Genomic DNA, 19922 nt, shown 5'->3' with positions numbered 1-19922 from the left:
ATGACTCAGTGATCCAGCACTTGCCTAGCACCCCCAACACCCATTCAAGGCTTGGCAATCTCTGGAAAGGAATCCATGATGGAAGCCAAAGCTCCTTCACCTATGGTGATGGTTTGCCTTCACAAAAAGGTCAGTGGGCGGTTCTACACAGTCCAGGCCCCGCCTATGAAGTACCTGTTACCCAGCATTATACACCAAGGTATTGTGAGTGCACACATGGGTATGTATGTGAATGTGTATGTGAGTATGAGTGGTGTGTGTGTGAAGATGTCTATAAGTGTGTGTGTGTGTGTGCGTGTGCGTGGTGTGTGTGTGTGTGTGTGTGTGTGTGTGTGTGTGTATGGTAGTGGGAGCCAGATTTCCTTTAGAGCTCACAAACTGGCAGATTAAGGCTCTTCAGCAAAACTCCTTCCCTGCTTTTCATCACCAACAGGATAAAATCCAATTAGAATCCATGTCAGAATTTTCTGGGCTTTGTTAGTCTATACTGTTTTGTTCTAGACATGGCTAGATGTGTCCACGCCTTGGCTTGCCATTCAAAGCTCTGCACAAGCTGGCCTTTTGGGGGGCTTTTCCCATGGCCATCTTGACTGACTGCAACTGCCAGCACTTCTGGAGCTTGCTACCAACATGGCATGAGGATGACAGACAGCATGCTCTGAGCAGCCTTGAACCCCCAGCTCTGCCAAACGACACTGCTGTGTGACCTTAGGTAAATTCTTCCACGTCACCATGTTCACCTGTCCACGGGCCCGTCTCTTTCTGCAGTATGTCCGGCACACTGATGGTTCTCAGACAACAGTGACAGGTTACCTCATGTGGAAACCTGGCTCTTCCATTACCAGCCTGTGACAAGCGACTCACCTGGGATCCAGTGTGACTATCTATAGATGAGGAAATGAACTGTATTTACCACAGAACACACAAAGACTTGAAAACAGAAGGGACCTGAAGAATGACTGGGCTCTATGGCAGGCCTGTGTCCCACCCCTGGAAACTATGCCACATGTTTACTCTTCAAACCAATGTGATCTGGTGTTCTCTTTCCTCAGACTGCTGCAAGCTGCCTGATCATCTCTCACATGGTTGGGCTATGACATCACAAAACACAGCCATGAAAAAAACCCACATCCAGGGCCAAGGGAAAGGTCAGGGTGTATACAGGCAGTGGCGCAAGGGGGTTCCAAGTGCTCTGAAGAGGCTGGAAGGGGAGCCTGTGGTGGTCAGCTGGGTGGGGGAGCTGGATGTGGCTACCACTATGAGTCAGACTTGGCTGGGCTGGGTGTCACTGTCCCTCTTTATTTCAAGGGTGAGTTATTCCTTAAGCAAAACATCACCCAACAATGTCTGGAAGAAATGAAGTCTGCACAGAACCTGAATCTCCCTACCTAATGCTGCACAGTGGGATTTCATAATGGGGCAGCTGGTATCCACTGCAGATTGCCTAGGAGCAGGCACAGCGTGTAAGGAAGGGTCCAGGGTCCAGTGGTAGACACCTTCAAAGGTGCTGTGGGGGTCTGTTATCTTTGCAGGCAGGGCTGTCTCTGAGGTGGGAGGGTATAGGGCTTTTCCAAATGAGACCAGCTATGTCCTGCTCTATATGACTCCACTCCATATCCTAGAACTGTTGGGACCTATATTTTCTTTGGTTAAAAAGAGGAGATGGGCAAAAGAACTTCTCTACAGCTTTAAAAAGAATGTCCAAAGCAGCCATAGGCTGGCTTGAAAGGTCGTGTTCTCGGGGCTGTCTGTGTCTGTAGGTGCTGTGAGCCACAAGCAGCAGCAGGACAGCTGCCAGTCCCATTGTAGGGTAGCTTATACATGTTCACTAGTATGTCCACAATCCCAAGTCCTATCTCAAAGAAAATCCTGGTGCTAAGACCACCTCCTGGCTTTGTCCTGCAACCTGAGAAGGCCCAAGGTCTCTTTTGAACCCCTCTGTCCTGTCTCCCCCAGATTCCCAGGCTGCTGGACCAGCCCACCAAATGACCAGATCAGGATCGACAAGGAAGAGGGAGCCTGTTCCATCTTGGGGCCACCCTCTCCAGGGACAAACGCCTTACTCCTAGCAATCCCTGAGTGTGAGCAGACTAGCTGTGAAGGCCCATAAAGGACTGCAGGCTCAAGGGAAGGGATAGGGAAGGAGCCAAGGCCTAGTGGGTGGTACAGGAGTTGAGATGGGGGGAGCTCAGGCCAGCACCCCATTCTGCCACAGCTTAGCTGTCTATACCTTCTCATCTGGTGAGAAATGTGCAAGGAACAGGAAGACAAGAAGTAGCCACAGAGGGAGGGCCATGGACCCAGCCAGTGCTACTTCAGGGTATGGTTCTTGCTCTGTGGCTGTGATGGTGAACTTCTGGAATGTGGTCAGACAGTAGAGAGGAGAGCACTGGGGCTGACCACAGGTCAAGAGGCTCTAAGCTCAAAGTCATGGGCATTCAACCAGAAGAGCGACCTAGAGCTGCAGAACTTCAGTGCATAGATTTCCAAAGACCTCAGGCTTTGCAGAGTCCTGGGAAGGGTCCTGGAGATGGGAAGAACTAGGTGAGGCCATCTCATCCATAAAGTGTGGCTATTGTAAGAACACTGCCTGCCCTAATACAACTGGGATGCTGCCCCTTTGGGCTTCAGTCACCTCCTCTGCTCAATGGACTTAAGGATCTCTGCCTCCAAGGGAAGCAGGGGAAAGAGTCAAAAGGGAAAATGCAGGAAAAGCCCTCAGCACAACATTCTGCAATGGAAGCTAGTGTCACCTGCTGGGTGCTAAGGAAGTACTGCCGTGGCTGCCATCAAAGCCAATACCTAGCCCAGGACACCCTCAGTTGATATTGACATCAGCTGCAGGAGTGGCTAGGAGCAGCCCTACTCCTCTCCTTGCCCTCCCCTGTGAACATAGGTCTTCATTCAGACCACAAAGTGGAGGGTGTAGGTGAGCTGGTGGCCATTGTCCCAGGCATAGAGCACACGCTCCTTGGGGTTGTAGTCAACCTGAGTAGTGTAGGAAAACTCATTGAGGAAGGGCAACTGTAGGTGAGCATCAGTGCCTGTGTGGGTGTCGAAGGCATAGGCCACCTGGCTTTCGTGCTGGTTGTAAGTATCCACAGCATACAGGATGCCACACACCAGGAAGCAGTTCCCATAGGAGTTCCTCCTCAGCCGTGTCTTCCACATGGTCTCTTGGTGCACAGAGAGGTCTCTGGGGTCCAGGCGGCTCAACACAATCACCTCAGGCTGGGCTTCATCTTGCTCATCAACAGCTGGGTAGATGACCCACAGACCACTCTCATCTACAGCAAAATCAATGTCCGAGTGGCCACGCCACTTCCAGGGTGTGGTGTCTTCATAGACCACATCAGGCAGTAGTGCCCAGGAGGCCACAAAGCGCTGGTGCAGGTCATATTTGATGATGTTCTTGGTGAAGGCACGGTTGTAGTAGAAGGCACCCTGGTACACCACATGGCCTGTGCCTATCCAGTTGTAGGGTAGCTTGTACATGTTACTCCATCGACCTGCATATGGAAAGTGGAGGGTCATACCAGAGTACCCTGGGCAGCCCCAGTCCACTTGTGCTGCTTAGTTTGATACAACCCTGGAGGAACTGCCCAGATCAGATTGGCCTGTGGCCATATTTGTGAAAGATTATCTTGCTTGATGATGGATGTGGGAGGGCACAGCCCACTGTGGGTGGTACCATGCCTAGGCAAGTGGCCAGGGCTGTATAAGAAAGCTAGCTGGACTGGATGTAGAGGTGCATGCATTTAATCCACTTGGGAGGCAGAGGCAGGTGGATTTCTGTAGATTTGAGGCCAGCTTGGTCTACAGAGTGAGTTACAAGGATAGCCAGAACTTTTTAGTGAGACCCTGTTTCAAAACAAAACAAAACAAACAAACAACAAACAAAAAACAAACAATTATGGGGTGATGCATGCCTTTAATCCCAACAATTGGGAGGAAGAGGTGGGCGGATCTCTGTGAGTTCCAAGACAGCCTGGTCTACAGAGTGAGTTCCAGGACAGCCAAGGCTACACAGAGAAACCCTGTCTTAAAACAAACAAACAAACAAAAACCCAAAACCCAACCAACTAACCAACTAACCAAATAAGAAAACTATCTGAGTATGATCCAGAGAGCCATCAGGGTTCTTCTGGGGTTCCTGCCTTGATTTCTTGGCCCTGATTTCCCTCAATGATTGACTGTTACCTGGAAGTATGAGTAAATTCTCAAGCTGCTTGGGGTCATGGTGTTTATCACAGCAACAGAAAGCTAACTAGAACATCACACATTCACCATAGAGACCATCAAGGGCTCACCAGTGCTCAACAAATACTTGACACCAAAACTTAACCATGTGGTTGGACCTAAGCCCATCATCTCGTTCATACAATAGTGCCATGAAGGAGGTACTGACATTATCCATGTGTCCGTGAGTCTATGAGTCCTGGGCTCCAGGTCACCAGTTGTGACACTGGTAGCTAGGATTGAGGTGTAAGGTGATGCCAACCATGTGCTTTGTCTTGGAGACTTTGCATATGATGTTCCTTGAGTGAGGTTTGCTATTCCCCATCCAATCTGCATAGGGAATGCCTGCCTGTCTCTTAGTGTCCCTAGCCAATGTGACCTCCATAGGTCATAGTGAAGGGCCTCCCCTAACCCTTTGTCTTGGCACTTCCACAACCACCAGCCTGTGAGCTGCTCCAGAGACAGACCAAGCCAATTTTGAGCTTAGAAAAGATGTTAGCTATTCCAGGACATTCTCTATGATTCCCATGGTTCTCAGTAAATGTCCATACTCCTCCATGGGACTGACAGGATACACCCCAGCCTATTCTCACTACCCTACTCTATGACACCATGCTGCTTCTGGCAGACCTCTTCACACGCTGAGCCTTCTGTCTGGAACACTTTTCCTTCTCTCTATTCTCCTCCTGATCCTCCACAAGGCTCAGTCCAGCACCCGAAGGCCCCTGGGAAAGCCTCTCCACGGTCTTTCCTACAGAGTACTAAACTAGACTGTCCTAAGCTGTACGAAGATTGCCCCCTTAAGCCTTTGCCTCCTACAGAGTATGGATTTCTAGAAGGTGAGATTTTTTGTTGTTGTTTTTCGAGACAGCATTTCTCTGTGTAGCTTTGCACCTTTCCTGGAATTCACTCTGTAGCCCAGGCTGGCCTCGAACTCACAGAGATCCGCCTGGCTCTGCCTCCCGAGTGCTGGGATTAAAGGCGTGCACCCGGCTGGTGAGATGGTTTTAATGACCTTTTCCTTCATCCTGTCCCAGATCTGATAACCAAAACTTGTCCTCCTTGTGCTGACAGCCCCACTATGGGCATTGCCCAGATTTGCAACTCTTCTAAGGCCTGAGGCCTGCTTTCTTGGAGGGCAGGCAAAAATCTCATGGACTTAGGAAGATTCATAAAATGTGAGTGGACACTGAGCTGGACAGTTTTTGTTTGTCTCACTATGCAACTCTGGCTGTCCTGGAACTCACTATGTAAACACAAATCACAGAGGCTGGCCTCTGCCTCCTGATTAAACGTGTCCTGACTTTCTTTGAAGATGAACAGTGATATGAAAGTGTGAGCTGCTAGGCGGTGGTGGCACAGGCCTTTAATCCCAGCACTCGGGAGGCAGTGGCAGGCAGATCTCTGTGAGTTTAAGGGCAGCCTGGTCTACAGAGCAAGATCCACTCAAAGGCACCAAAGCTACACAGAGAAACCCTGTCTGGAAAAAAACCAAAAAAAAAAAAAAAAAAAAAAAAAAAAGAAAAGAAAAGTAAAAGAAAAAAAAAAGAAAGTGTGAGCCACCTCATAAACCCTTTCTTCCCAACTTGCTTTTAGTCATGGTGTTTCATTGCAACAATAGAAACCCAAACTAAGCCAGACACACATAGGCAATGGCACAGAACACTTAGCAACTGGAAGCTTGTGATAGCAGGTCACACTTATGTGGTCATGAGGTAGGACCATATCTATCTCCTTTGCTCTGTATTCAGTTCCCAGCAGTGGGTAACAGGATTTTCTAAACCCCAGACACCCTTCCTTAGGGCAGGTGGGCTACTTGGAGCTAAGACAGGCTGGACATTGGAAATAACAGGCACAGGAAGGCTGAGTCTTATGGGAGCCCCCACCCCAGGTCAACCACAATCCCACTTTTCCCTCTCCTACCCAACTTCCCTGACCTTGTTTGAAATTTTCCAGGTTTCGAAACTCCACCAGATTGTTTCCATAGTAGTAGTTGGTGACGTAGATTCTGTCATCAAGAGCTGCAGGGTCCTTCATCCAGGCCCCTTCATGGCGCCCGTAACTGTGGTGCTTCATAGGGGGGTCCACAGCTCGGAGGGTGCCCTCACAGCTGCCTTCCCTACCTGCAAGGAGCAAAGGCCACAGTATTTCATACACAGAGGACTAGCCACTAGCTCCAAGCCAGGCTCTAGGAAGATGATCCGAGTTCATCTTTTCTTTTGCTTTGTTTTTGAGACAGTGTTTCTCTGTGTAGCCCTGGCTGTCCTGGAACTGGTCTCTACAGAGACCAGGCTGACCTCGAACTCAGAGATCTGCCTGCTCCTGTCTCCAGAATGCTGGGATTAAATGCATGCACCACCATGCCTGGTTTTTCCAAGTCCACTTTAACTCTCTTGAAGGTTTTGTTTGGCCTATGAGCAAAGCCTGATCACTGGAAAAAGCAGGAACAGTCAGAAAGGGGAACAGAGGAAATGCATACCATTCAAAAATCCAACATCCACTGTATATGAAAATAAAACACAAAAAAGAGGGCCATCTCAGAGAAGCAGAGAACAGAATGGTGGGTAATAGTGGGGTTGGGTTTGATAGAAGAATGAGTTCAGGGTGTCTCCTAATACTTGAAAATTGAAGCTGGGTGTTATGAATGCCTGTAACCCTCAAATTGTGGAGGCCGAGGTAGGAAGAAAACCATTGCTGTGAATCTGAGACCAGCCTGGGCTACATTATAGTGCCAGGCCAGTCAAGCTACATAGCAAGGCCCTGTCTCAAAAAGGAAGGAAAGAAGCATGTGGTGGCACATGCCTTTAATCCCAGCACTCGGGAAGCAGAGGCAGGTGGATCTCTGTTGAGTTCAAGGCCAGCCTGGGCTACAGAGCGAGTTCTAGGACAGCCAAGCCTGCTACACAGAGAAACCCTGTCTCAAAAGAGAGAGGGGGAAGGGAGGGGAAGGAGGGAGGGAAGATGGTTGAAAGATGAATTCTAGTATACAAAGGAACTTTTGAATATGTGGTGCTCCCTTCCCTTTCTCCTTTCCTTGCGTGCAGTCACAAAGACTTTTAAAAACTGTGATCCTTCCAAATACATGGCTTTTTGTATCCTGTTTTCTCCTTCCATGGACCGATTTCTCACATTATTAAATAGTCTTTTAATGATGTGATTTCTAGGTCCCCTGCCAGGCCACCAGACAGCTGTGCCCTTTAAATTATTCACTCCTCCACTCCCAAGTGTCAGCTCTGTAGGTTATTTCCAGTGTTCTGGCCCCAGGAACTGTGTTGGGAGAAAACCATATTAGTTGCAGCTGTTGTCTACATCGCTTGTCCATCCTTCTGGAAAAACAAGTGTCAAGAGCTGGCACTTGGGCCAGAGTGAGGAAGGGTCTGATGGCTTGAAATCACAGACAGTCAGGAGCCCTTCAGAAGGACAGACTCACAATTTACTGAGGACAACGTTTACTGTGTGACACAAATTACAGCTATACATGTGGATATAAAAACAAAGAGCCAGGTGTGGTAGCACTCAGGAGGCAGAGGCAGAAGGATTTCTGGGAGTTCCCAGGCCAGCCAGGTCTACAGAGCTAGTTCCAGGACAGCAAGGACTACTCAGAGAAATCCTGTCTCAAAAAAACAAAAACCAAACCAAACCAACCAACAAAGAAAAAACACACAAAAACCCAGAAACCAAACAACAACAACAATAACAAAACAAAGAAACAAAGAAACAAAAAACAGCCAAAGAGTGCAGGGGGTGTAGAGTGCAGGGGTGTAGAGTGCAGGGTGTGTAGAGTGCAGAGGGTGTAGAGTGCAGGGGTGTAGCGTGCAGAGGGTGTAGAGTGCGGGGGTGTAGAGTGCAGGGGGTATAGAGTGCGGGGGTGTAGAGTGCAGGGGTGTAGAGTGCAGGGGTGTAGAGTGCAGAGGGTGTAGAGTGCGGGGGTGTAGAGTGCGGGGGTGTAGAGTGCGGGGGTGTAGAGTGCGGGGGTGTAGAGTGCAGGGGGTGTAGAGTGCGGGGGTGTAGAGTGCAGGGGTGTAGAGTGCAGGGGTGTAGAGTGCAGGGGTGTAGAGTGCAGAGGGTGTAGAGTGCGGGGGTGTAGAGTGCGGGGGTGTAGAGTGCGGGGGTGTAGAGTGCGGGGGTGTAGAGTGCAGGGGGTGTAGAGTGCGGGGGTGTAGAGTGCAGGGGTGTAGAGTGCAGGGGTGTAGAGTGCGGGGGTGTAGAGTGCGGGGGGGGGTGTAGAGTGCGGGGGGGGGGGTGTAGAGTGCAGGGGTGTAGAGTGCAGGGGGTGTAGAGTGCAGGGGTGTAGAATGCAGGGGTGTGTAAAATGCAGGGGGAGTAGAGTGTGGGGGTGTAGAGTGCAGGGGGTGTAGAGTGCAGGGGTGTAGAGTACGGGGGTGTAGAGTGCGGGGGTGTAGAGTGCAGGGGGTATAGAGTGCGGGGGTGTAGAGTGCAGGGGTGTAGAGTGCAGGGGTGTAGAGTGCAGAGGGTGTAGAGTGCGGGGGTGTAGAGTGCGGGGGTGTAGAGTGCGGGGGTGTAGAGTGCAGGGGGTGTAGAGTGCGGGGGGGTTGTAGAGTGCGGGGGTGTAGAGTGCAGGGGTGTAGAGTGCAGGGGTGTAGAGTGCAGGGGTGTAGAGTGCGGGGGGGGTGTAGAGTGCGGGGGGGGTGTAGAGTGCGGGGGGGGGGGGGGTGTAGAGTGCAGGGGTGTAGAGTGCAGGGGGTGTAGAGTGCAGGGGTGTAGAATGCAGGGGTGTGTAAAATGCAGGGGGAGTAGAGTGTGGGGGTGTAGAGTACGGGGGTGTAGAGTGCGGGGGGGGGGGGGGGGTGGTGGTGGTGGTGGTGGGGGTGGTGGTGGTGGTGGTGGTGGTGGTGGTGGTGGTGTAGAGTGCGGGGGGGGGGGGGGTGTAGAGTGCAGGGGGGGTGTAGAGTGCGGGGGTGTAGAGTGCAGAGGTGTAGAGTGCAGGGGTGTAGCTCATGTAGCTCAGGGTGGCAGCTGGAGGCCAAGGGCTTAGTCCTAACACCATGAAACCCAAACAAAACAGACTGGAGAGAGGACCTAAAGTCCGTGGCTGGATCTAGTGATAGGGTTCCAGTGACATTTTAAAGAAAATTTACTGCAAATAGACCTGTTTATTCGCCACTTTAAATGTTGGCAATCGGCCGGGTGGTGGTGGCACACACCTTTAATCCCAGCACTCGGGAGGCAGAGGCAGGCGGATCTCCGTGAGTTCGAGGCCAGCCTGGTCTACAGAGTGAGCTCCAGGAAAGGCGCAGAGCTACACAGAGAAACCCTGTCTCGAAAAAAAGAAAAAACAAACAAACAAACAAACAAAAAAACCCTAAATGTTGGCAATCTTTCTGTAAAGGCTCCTGGGATAACTATGTTAGACTATGAGAGGACAAACTTCTATCTCATAGTCTTTCTTTTTCCATATAACTCTTTAAAAATGCAAAGTCCCAGCTGGAGGGATGACTCAGCAGCTAAGCATGCTTGCTGTGCTATTTTGAGATTTATGTCTGCTCCCAACATACTAGCAAGCGGGGTATTCCACACACACCTGTAACCCCAGTTCTGAGGGGCCCAGAAACAGCAAGTTTGCTGGAATTTTCTGGCTTTCAGCCTAGCCAAGTAAAAACAAGTCACCGGTTTAGGGAGAGACCTTGCCTCAAAAAAAGAATAGCTAGAAGTGATAGAAAGGATCTCTCTCTCTCTCTCTCTCTCTCTCTCTCTCTAAACACAGACACAGACACACACACACACACACACACACACACACACACATACACACCCCTTTAAAAAAAAATAAAAAATTTCAAAGTACGTCAGGCATGGTGGCACATGTCTATAATCACAACACTAAGGTGCTAAGGCAGAAGGGTGTGAGCTCCAGGATAGCCTGAGCTACAGTGAGACCTTGCCTCAAAATAACTAAAACCCAAAACAGCGACAAACCGAACAAAAAAACATCAATAATTTGATAAAGCTGAACATTCTTGGATCAGGAGCCAAACAAGACATGAGTTGGATTTAGTCATGAGCTGCGATTTCTGACTCTTAGGAGACTCACTCACCTGGGCCATGGCCTTCTGGATGCAAAGGTGGCTCAGTGGGCCAGGGAGTGCTGATCGGAGTTGGGGTGAAAGTGGAGATGTCAGGGGCCAAGCTGGCTCCTTCTGAAGCCTGCAGCAAGACTCCATCATGTTGGGCAGAGTTCGGCTCCGGAAGCTTGGCCTCCGTCTCGGGTGGTAGTTTCTCCGGAAGCTTGGCCTCCGTCTCGGGTGGTAGTTTCTTCGGAAGCTTGGCCTCCGTCTCGGGTGGTAGTTTCTCCGGAAGCTTGGCCTCCATCTTGGGTGGTAGTTTCTCCGGAAGCTTGGCCTCCATCTTGGGTGGTAGTTTCTCCGGAAGCTTGGCCTCCATCTTGGGTGATAGTTTCTCCAGCCAGGAAGCGCCCTTGAGAGTGTTGTCTGCGGAGAAAAGAGGACTCAGTGCCCATGCCCCAGCAGTACTGATGCACAGGTCTGCCACAGACCTCCTCAGGGGCTTCTCTGATCATGGAGGAGTTGAAAGGCCTCAGGTAAGAGACAGGTAGACTTTCTAGTGAACAGGATAGGCCTTTCTGATGATCACTCTGGCCTGGGGCCCAGCTCTGCCACTCCTTTACTGGGTGAGTTTTTAATAGCAAGCTCTCACCCCATCTCTGTAAAATGAGTGCCATAACCATAGTGCTGATTAGAGGAATATGTATATAAAACATCTCTACTGACTCTGCAAACATGTAGTAGCAAACACGAGGTTCTTTTTTTCTCCTAAGTGTTAAGTACATTGTTCCAACTCTGTCATGCCTTAAACTTAGTTCCAGGGGCAAAACTCCTTGTTCAGGATTGTAGACTTTCTCTCAGTCACCTTCCTGGGGACCTTGATAGCCTTGAGCCTCCCTCACCTAGTGTTTGTCACCTCAAGCTAGGAAGGGATGGATGCAGCCGGTGTCTTGCCAATTCTAGACTACAGATCTCTGCCCCTGCCTCTGCCCCTTGTTTATCTCTGATACTTACTTCTCTAGCTGCGTTTGTACCTTCTGGGTCCCCACCACTGGCACAGGCTTTAGCTGCAGTCGGGCAGGCCACTCTGTCCCCATACCTGGGACCCAGTGGGAGCAAAGACTCTTTGGTCAGGATATCCACAGGGAGCATGGCCTTGGCAGCCTGTCAGGGTCTGTCTACTCTGTAGGTATGAATAAAAATGTGGCTACGTGTATGTTTGCTTTTTAATGTCTGAGTTTATATGTTCTCTATGTTAAGGAATACAAGTTAATACTAGTCATCTGGCTATCCAGATACTAGTTTAAAGCATAAACGGTTAATTCTTATTTAATTATAAGCAATTAAGAAATAAATAAAACGGAACCTGACAGGTCCGTTCCCACAAGCCTTCTTGGCAGAGTCGGATAGCAAAGCTGTGCATGGGCAGTGGCCCAGCCAGGGGTCAGAGGCCCTGTGTTGTGCCAGGCTGAGCTGGCAGGATTCAAGGGCAGCAGCTGGCATCAGGGATTAGGGGAGGAGGTGAAACCCTAAAGGGCTCAGAAATGAAGGGACCTTTTCTTTTCTAGTGTTTCTGTCTCTCTTTTAATAAACGTATGAGGTGCGTATGTGTGTGGAAGCCAGAGGACAACTTTTGATATCATCCTCAGAAATACTACCCGTCTCCTTGAGACAACTAGTTAGGCTAGCCTGGCTAGCCAGTGAGCCTGAGGGATGTTCTGGTAATCCCAGTGCTGGGATTACAAATGTGTGCTATCATCCTGGAAAAAAGGCTCAGTGGTTAAAAGCACTGACTACTATTCCAGAGCACCCAGATTCAATTCCCAGCACCTACGTGGAGTTTATAACCGTCTGTAACTTCAGTTCCAGGGGTTCTGGCATCCTCACACAGACATGCATGCAGGCAAAACACCAATGTACATAAAATATATAAATCTCTAAAAAATAAAATAAAATATTATTTTAAAAGGCGGGGGGGGGGGAGGACTGGAGAGATGGCTCAGCAGTTAAGAACACTAGTTGCTCTTCAGAGGACCCAGGTTCAATTCCCAGCACCCACATGGAAGCTCACAGACCTCTGTAATTCCAGTTCTAGGGGATCTGACATCCTCACACAGACATACATGCAGGAAAATACCAATGCACATAAAATAAAAATAAATAAGTTAACAACAACAACCAAAAAACAAAAACGACAACAATAAAAACAAACAAACACGTGTGTGCTACCATACTCAGTATTTTTTAAAATGTGGCTTTTGGGTATCAAATTTAGGTTCTCATGCTTTTGAGGCAAGTACTCTATTGACTGAGCTCTTTTGCCAGTACCTGAGGTGGGAATTTAACTTTGTAAGTAAGGTCTTGGGCGTGCTAGATAAGCATTGTACTATCTCTACACTCAGCTACATCCTCAGCCCTCTTTGCACTCTGAGACAGGGTCTCAGTCACCTAGCTTAGTCTTGAAATCACTCTGTGTCCTAGAGAGACCTTGAACTTAAAATAATATTCTAGGGGCTGGAGAGATGGCTCAGAGCTTAAGAGCACTGGCTCCTCTTCCAAAGGACGGAGGTTCAATTCCCAAGATCCACATGGCAGCTCACATGTCTGAAACTGTCTAAAACTCCAGTTTCGGGGGATCTGACACCATCATGCAGACATACATGCAGGCAAACTCCAATGTACGTTAAATAAATAAATACATCTTTAAAACAACAACAACAAACAATATGCTAGCCTTGGCACTTACTAGCTGCAATTGACAGGCCAGTGCTACCAAGCCTAGGGTGTGCTTTTTTGTTGTGTGAGTCAGGCTCTTACTGTGTAGCTCAGGCTGACCTTGAACTTCTGCCTCAACCTCTTGAGTGCCTGGGATTTCACCACTGAACCTGATGGGAGGGAATTCTTGAAGAATATTAGGCTCTAACTGCTCCATCTCCCTGCCTTCGGAAGAACCCAGTAACTTCTTGCGAAGCCCTTTACTGTGACCCAGGTAGAGACACCAGGGAGCAAGTTGGCAGGAAAAGTGCAGGGTCTGTGGCTCTTCTTCGGGAAGATGACAAATGAGAGAACTGGAGAGGCCAGTGCAGAAGTGAGAGGGTTTCCCAAGGGCCCATCTCACTCCCTGGAAGCCCCATGTTCTCCCACCTCCACTGTCATGGGTGCCGTTCCTCCCACAGAACTGCAAGCTCTGTGGGGAACCCGTGTCCACCTCACTCTGTCATCTGGTACATAGCTGACTGGCAGCAAATCTTTGAACAAAACGAAGTCCAGAAAAAATGAGGACAACTATAAGTACTAAGAGAGGCCCTTTGTATTGCCTCTATTATTTCCTTATCAGCAACCCTGCCTGGGGTCTTCTACCCAGTATGTGATTGAGCAAAGGACCCTACAAAAGTAAACAATGGTATTGAGATCTGTGGCTTTGTGGCTGCTGAGAAGGCAGGTGGATCTCTGGAGTTGGTCATCCCTCAAATAGGCCCCACTCCCTTCCACTCACCAGCCGTGGCCTTGGGTGCTTCTTGTTTGGCCTCCTGCCTGCCCGCCTTGTAGTAGGTGAAGCCTCGGATCACTGCCTGCTGCTGGGCCAGGGCACGTGGTCTGGCTGAGGGGTGGGGTATTTTGCCCTTGATGCTCTCTTTCCTCAGCTTCTCCACTTTCAGCAGCTTCTCCGTGGGAGGCTTTGCAAGGCCCTTGTCTGAGAAGCCCTTTTGCATGCTGCCATATTTGTTGAAGTCTTTGCCTTGCCCTCCAGCTGTGTCCTGAGAAGAGCGGAAGTCTCAGACTTGGGTGACAGTAAACTGATGGGCTGGGAGTCACAGAAGCTCAGTGTGGGAGCTGGAGGAGGTCACAGTGTTTGTGAAGTTGTGGATACATTCATAATTTGTCTGCCTCTGTTTCTCTCCTTAGTGTTCTAGTTCCTCTGCAGACTTGAGACCCAATCTGGTGGGTTACATACTCATTCCTAACTCCTGTCCACTTGTTCTCCTGGCTTGACTGACAGCTTGGCTCCTGAACAGGCCTCCTAGTCTTGTCTCTCACTCATTGGTCTTAGTGTATGGGAAAGGGGGAGGTTCTTGGGTCCCTTTACAGAGCACCCAGAACACTTCCCATGTTAGCCTTGAAATCCTAGCATCCTGAAAAGCCTTTCAGTCCCATGTTGGTCTGGCTAGCCCTAAGGAATACCATGTCTAACATTTTGTGAGCTTTGTTATTTTCACTTCCTACTCAAATGCTCTAAGGCTGGCTTGGCACAAGAACACAGGGCCTGGGACACCACCCATGTGAGAGAGGCAGATAGAGCTTGTATAGTATCTGACGCCTTCTGAGCAGCGGCCAAAGGGGGACTCGCTTGCACTTGCACAACTGGCATCTCACCGAGCAGGCAGCCAGCTCCTGGCCAAGGCACAGGCTTCCTTGGGCTTTATTGTGTCTAGGCGGTCCCACTTGCAGTCAACAAGTCCCACTACCACATTGTCAGCACAGGAGGTTGCAAGTCGAGGAGGAAGGGCCGGAGCTAGGCAGTCACGTAGGCTGGCTGCAGCCCTGGCTCAGCCACGCCCTCTCCCTGTAACCTCTCTCCATGTTTCTTCATGTGCCAAGTAGGCAGGAGGTCAATTCTACTTACAGGTTGTAGGATGAACTAATATTGTATGTGAGGAAGTCAAGTTCAGAGGATGACTCCTAAAAATATCACCAGAAAATGTGGCTACTGGCTTGTGTCCTGCCCATGGATGACTGATCTGAGGGGCACCAAAAGGGTGGCTACTTGTTGCACTCATGGCCAAGTGACACACTCTGAGTGCCACCCAAGGAAAGAACACTTACTTCCTAACTTAACTGGAAAGTAGGAGGTCAATTTTTTTCCTGCAGGGGTATGCTGGCTTTTTCTTTTTTCTTTTCTTTTTTTTTTTTTTTCTCTTTTTGTCTTTTTTTGCCAGCTTGACACAAGCTAGGGTGATCTGGGAAGAGAGAACCTCAACTGGGAAAATGCCTCCACCAAACTGGCTGTAGGCAAGTCTGCAGGCATTTTCCTGATGAGTGATGGATTCGACGGGCCCAGCCCACTGTGGGTGGTCCTGGGCTACATGAGAAAGCAGGCTGAGGAGGCCAGTAAACAGTATTCCTTTATGGCCTCTGCTTCAGTTCCTGCCTCGAGTTCCCACCCTGACTCTTCTCAGTGATGGAGTATGACCTGAGTATGTAAGATGAAATAAACCCTTTGTTCCCCACATTGCTTTTGGTCATGGTCTTTATCACGGTAAATTAGAACAAAAGGATCTACTAGAACTAGGGGATCAGTCTGTGCAAACACATGCTGTCTGCTGTGGGTCAGACGGTACTAGTCTTCAGGGGTCCCTGAGGTACTGCCCGTCTACTCTGCACCCACCCAGGGACCCAGCCACGGCAGGAGACGTTAGAAGCAGGAAAGCTGGCTTGGTCTTCTAGGGCCAGAGGGAGGTTCCCACAACCTCATTTCCAGTACTTTGGTAACTGGGGATAAGAATAAATACGAAGTTTAGGGGCCGGCCATCCCCCTGGCCTGAATCGGCAAGTCTGCCCTAGCTTACCTGTGCTAGCCACAAAGTGGAAATAGACACTCCCCAGTTCTTGCCTTGCACACCAGGGACTCTCCTGCTGTGCTTTCTGTTAGCTCTCTCCTAAGGCTCCAAACACATACAAGCCTGTGTTCTCAAGCCCAGCCACCTTCGTCCCTGCAATCAGAGCAGAGGTCTCACCTGAGCTTTGCTGTCAGGGCTTGAGGCAGGGGCAGCGGCAGGGACAGCAGCGGCATCCCTCTGCAGCAACTGGAGGCCCAGGCTGGACAGTTCCTTCTTAATGCTCATCATGATGGCTGACTGGTTCTCATAGCTCTTCAGCTGTTCATTGAGGTGACGTATGCTGTCTTTCACCATCTCACTCTCCTGGCTCAGGTTGGCCTTGATGCTCTGTGGGGCAGGATGCATGGTCATTCCTGGCCCTGCTGCTTCTGAGCTGCCACCCTAGAGGGGCACACCAACTTGTCCATCGAGACTTGAGAGGCACAGATACAAGTGGGACTGGTAAACAGGGTGGAAGAAAGTATGTCCTATAAGGCCCTGTAGTTAATGATTTTTATTCTCATGAACAAATGAATAAAAAATAGGTAATATATGTTTATATTAATAAATGAAAAAGATGTAAGTAGGCCAGGTATGGTGGCACACACCTTGAATCCCAGTACTAAGGAGGCAAAGGCAGGTGGATCTCTGTGAGTTTGAGGCCAGCCTGGTCTACATAGGCAGTTCCAAAACAGCCAAGGACACATAGTGAGACCCTCTCAACTAAATAAATAGAGCTAAATAAATAAGTCCCTCTTACTCTTGTTTATTTTTCAGTGATGACAATGTTACATGTTTTTATGATAGGGACAAATACACACACACATAGTTTTTCAACACTTGTATTTTTCACTTAACAGCTTATTTTGAGAATAGTTCCATATCTGTCTACAAAGCATTCCCAACTCCTTTTCATGGATGCATAGTATGCCACCGTACGCCTAGGCCATAATTTAGTTAGCCTGTCTCTAAGGGCGGCCCCTGAAAGTCTCCAATAGTCCATTAATTTAATATTACTTTTTCAAAGCTGGGAGTGGTAGTGCTTGCTTGTGATCCCAGCACTCAAACCAAACTTGTTAAAGAGACAATCAGCAGACTCAGAGCTATGAGGCACCAGTTTGCATTTCCAGAGATAACAAGAGGAAAGGTCAGTGGAGGGTGGCCACACAGCAGTGTGAGAGCACGCGTAGGTAACACTGTGTGAGAGCACGCATAGGTAACATTGTGCCCAGGAAAATTCTCATGTCAGCTTCCCAAGCTGGCCTGGGACCAGCCAGGAGGAGATGATCCAACAGGTTTCAGATGATTCGTGTCACTGTGACCCCCAGCTTGGGGTTTAATCAGGGGTCAGTCTTCCCTCCCATGGCACAGGATGCCCAGTTACCACCTCCCTCTGGAAAGGAAGCTGGGAAAGGAAGTCCCCACGCCTGCTCCTGGCAGCGGCATGTCCCTAGACCCCTAGTGCTCAGCAGAGGCCGGATACAGGAAATGGGTGGAGGCCAGGCGATGCCAGGGGAGAGGCAAGCCTTGAACCTTCAGCCTGGACCTCCAGGCTTATTCAACTGTTCTTGTACCCAGAGGGTAGTCCTGTAGAATACACAGCCTGTCCAGTCTGTACTCTAGTACCTTTGCTTCCACATAGGTAGTACTGGGATTGTGACATCCAGGGAGGTCTGATCAGTTCTGCTACGTTGTACCAGCCCTGAGGCACCACTGATATGGTACTTCTCTGTGAATGTTACCCTAGAGTTGTGCAGTGTGGACCCTGATGTTGGCAGCACCTCCTCAACACGCCTTTTGTGCTACCAAATAGTACCTCAGTTTCCTCATCCAGGCTTTCGGCTTCCTTGGGTCCTGGAACCCCCCAGACCTCTTCCCAAAGGCAGGACCCTGCAGCCTACACCTCCCTTCCCAGCTCCCTGCTGGAGTTCTGTTCTGCTTCCTGTGGCCACCAGGGTGAAACAGAATATCTCAGGCCCCTTTGGATACAGCCCTGGGCCCCAGGCCTTGCCCTGCTCTTACCTCCTCCAGCGTGTTCATCTGGGAGGCTACCTTGTGGATGTAGGCATGTACTTTCATCAGATCCATGCTGTATAGAGTACCCTCCAGGAGATCCACCATGGAGTGCAGCTGGAGGTGGGGGGTGAAGTAGGGAAACAGATGGTTAAGCAAGGACATGAACATAGCAGGCAGAGGACACAAAAGGAGTTCCACTGCAGGAGAGAAGCCCAGAATCCCAGAGTCTCATAGTGGCTTGGGCTGCAGCCAACTCAATCACAGGACAAGGAGCAGATAAGATTTTATTGATGCATTTTTACAAATATGCATATTTGTGTTTTCTTTTTGAAGTGATGGGGATGGATCTGGAGGCCTTCTACATACTCGGAAATATTCCACCATTGGGTTACATCTCTAACAAGTGGGGGATATATGTGGGTGATATATATCTCCAGTTTCTTTGTGATGGGACCGTTCTCTGGTAAAATATTTTAAAATAGACAGTTATCACTGATATCACCCACAATCACCCTTCTGTATGATGGGACATGGGAGCTCTTCCCCTGCCTTGTACCTTGTACCCAGTGACCATCCTCTCTGTGTAAACCTCCCTCCTGAATGACAAAGTAGCGAACTCCAAAGACGCAGTCAGTATGCTCCCCAGAGGCAGTCCTGAGGTGTGACTGATGGCTGTGGGCTCCTGAGGAGCCAGGCTGCAGTTGTCCCTTGGCTTGGGCCACATTTTTACTTGGGAGGTCTCCCTTCATGGCTCTGCTTTATGTACTTTGCTGTAGTGTCTCTGGGGAGTGCTTTTATAACAGGCTTCTTGGTCATGAGTCACTGGCTGACAAGCCTGCTTGATTCAATTAATAATCCAACTCAAAGTATGGACCTTTTTACCTTTTCTTATTTAGATTTTTATTTTATGTGTATGGGTGTTTTGCCTGCATGTGGAGGCCAGAAGAGGCCATTGGATTCCCTGAAATTGGAGTTACAGATGTTTGTGAGCTACCACGTGGGTGCTGGAAATAAAACCCCAGTCCTTTACAAGAGTAAAGGTAGCCAGTGTTCTTAAGCGAGGCACCATCTCTCCAGCCCCAGTAGATTATTGTTTGAACTGAGCTCTAGAGAAGGAGCATACACTGGTGGAGCAGAGGTGTGGCCTGTGCTCAGAGCTGGGTGAGCTGGGTTATGGAGTTCTACTTCTTTTACTGCTGTGTGAGTGGCGTGGGCACAAACTGCTTGTGTTGCCTGCTGTGGCAAAAATCCGTAGAGAACATAAGAGGTTTTAGTTTTCTATGATGCTTTGTGGCCACTTGGCAGAGCAATTTTGTGACTCTCAGAAGATACTGGACTTAAAGTCTGGCATGCCTGCTTTCTCTCCTTTCTTTTCTTCATTTCTCTCTCCCCACTCCCAATACAGGGGAGCTCACTGTGGAGGATATAGGTCAATGTTAGGTGTCTCCTAACACTCTCGATCTTATCTCCTGAGACAGGGAACCTGGAAGTCACCATTTTGGCTAGATTGCCTGGTCAGTAAGCCCCAGGATCCTTCTGTCTCTGCCTCCACCAGCACTGGGTTACAAGCATGTGCCTCCATGCCTGGCCTATGTGTGGTGCTGGAGATCCACTCAGGTCCTCATGCTTGCAAAGCAACACTTGACCCATCAAGCCCCTCCCCAAGGCCCCTTCCTCTTCTAACTGTTCCTCTCCTTCCCCCTTTCCCTTTTCTGCACTGAGGAGGAACCAATGTGTGCTAAGCAAGTGCTCTAGCACTGAACTGTACTCCAGCTCCATTTATCCAAAGCCCATTTCTAGACTACTTCACGAAGTATTAGTCCTTGACAGACTCTGGTGTTTGTTTTTCAAGACAAGGTCTCACTCTGTAGCTTTGCCTGTCCTGGAACTCACTCTGTAGCCCAGGCTGGCGTCCAACTCAGAGATCCTCCTGCCTCTGCCTCCCAAGTGCTGGGATTAAAGGTGTGACACATTACATCTGGCATCGACAGACTTTTTTAAACCTCAGTTTTTTTGTAAAGATTTATTTTAGTTTTTAATTGTGTGT

General features: G+C 49.4%; 1 protein-coding gene across 2 annotated transcripts in view; it reads right to left on the bottom strand.

The window, feature by feature from the left end:
* Positions 1 to 949: 949 nt before the first annotated feature.
* Olfml2a (olfactomedin like 2A) overlaps positions 950 to 19922 on the bottom strand; it is a 31412-nt gene continuing 12439 nt past the window's right edge. For both annotated transcript variants that reach the window (XM_059260227.1, XM_059260228.1), the window contains exons 3-8: positions 17882 to 17989; positions 15998 to 16207; positions 13759 to 14020; positions 10296 to 10688; positions 6177 to 6362; positions 950 to 3509 (exon numbers count right to left, since the gene is read on the bottom strand). In XM_059260227.1, coding sequence (XP_059116210.1) covers positions 2905 to 3509; positions 6177 to 6362; positions 10296 to 10688; positions 13759 to 14020; positions 15998 to 16207; positions 17882 to 17989 — 1764 coding nt within the window. In that variant the 3' untranslated portion in view covers positions 950 to 2904. The remainder of the gene's footprint in view (positions 3510 to 6176; positions 6363 to 10295; positions 10689 to 13758; positions 14021 to 15997; positions 16208 to 17881; positions 17990 to 19922) is intronic.

Source organism: Peromyscus eremicus, chromosome 4 (assembly GCF_949786415.1).
Source record: "Peromyscus eremicus chromosome 4, PerEre_H2_v1, whole genome shotgun sequence".
Lineage (NCBI taxonomy): Eukaryota > Metazoa > Chordata > Mammalia > Rodentia > Cricetidae > Peromyscus > Peromyscus eremicus.
The sequence above is the reverse complement of the archived record's forward strand: the minus strand, read 5'-3'. Positions and strand labels throughout refer to the sequence as shown.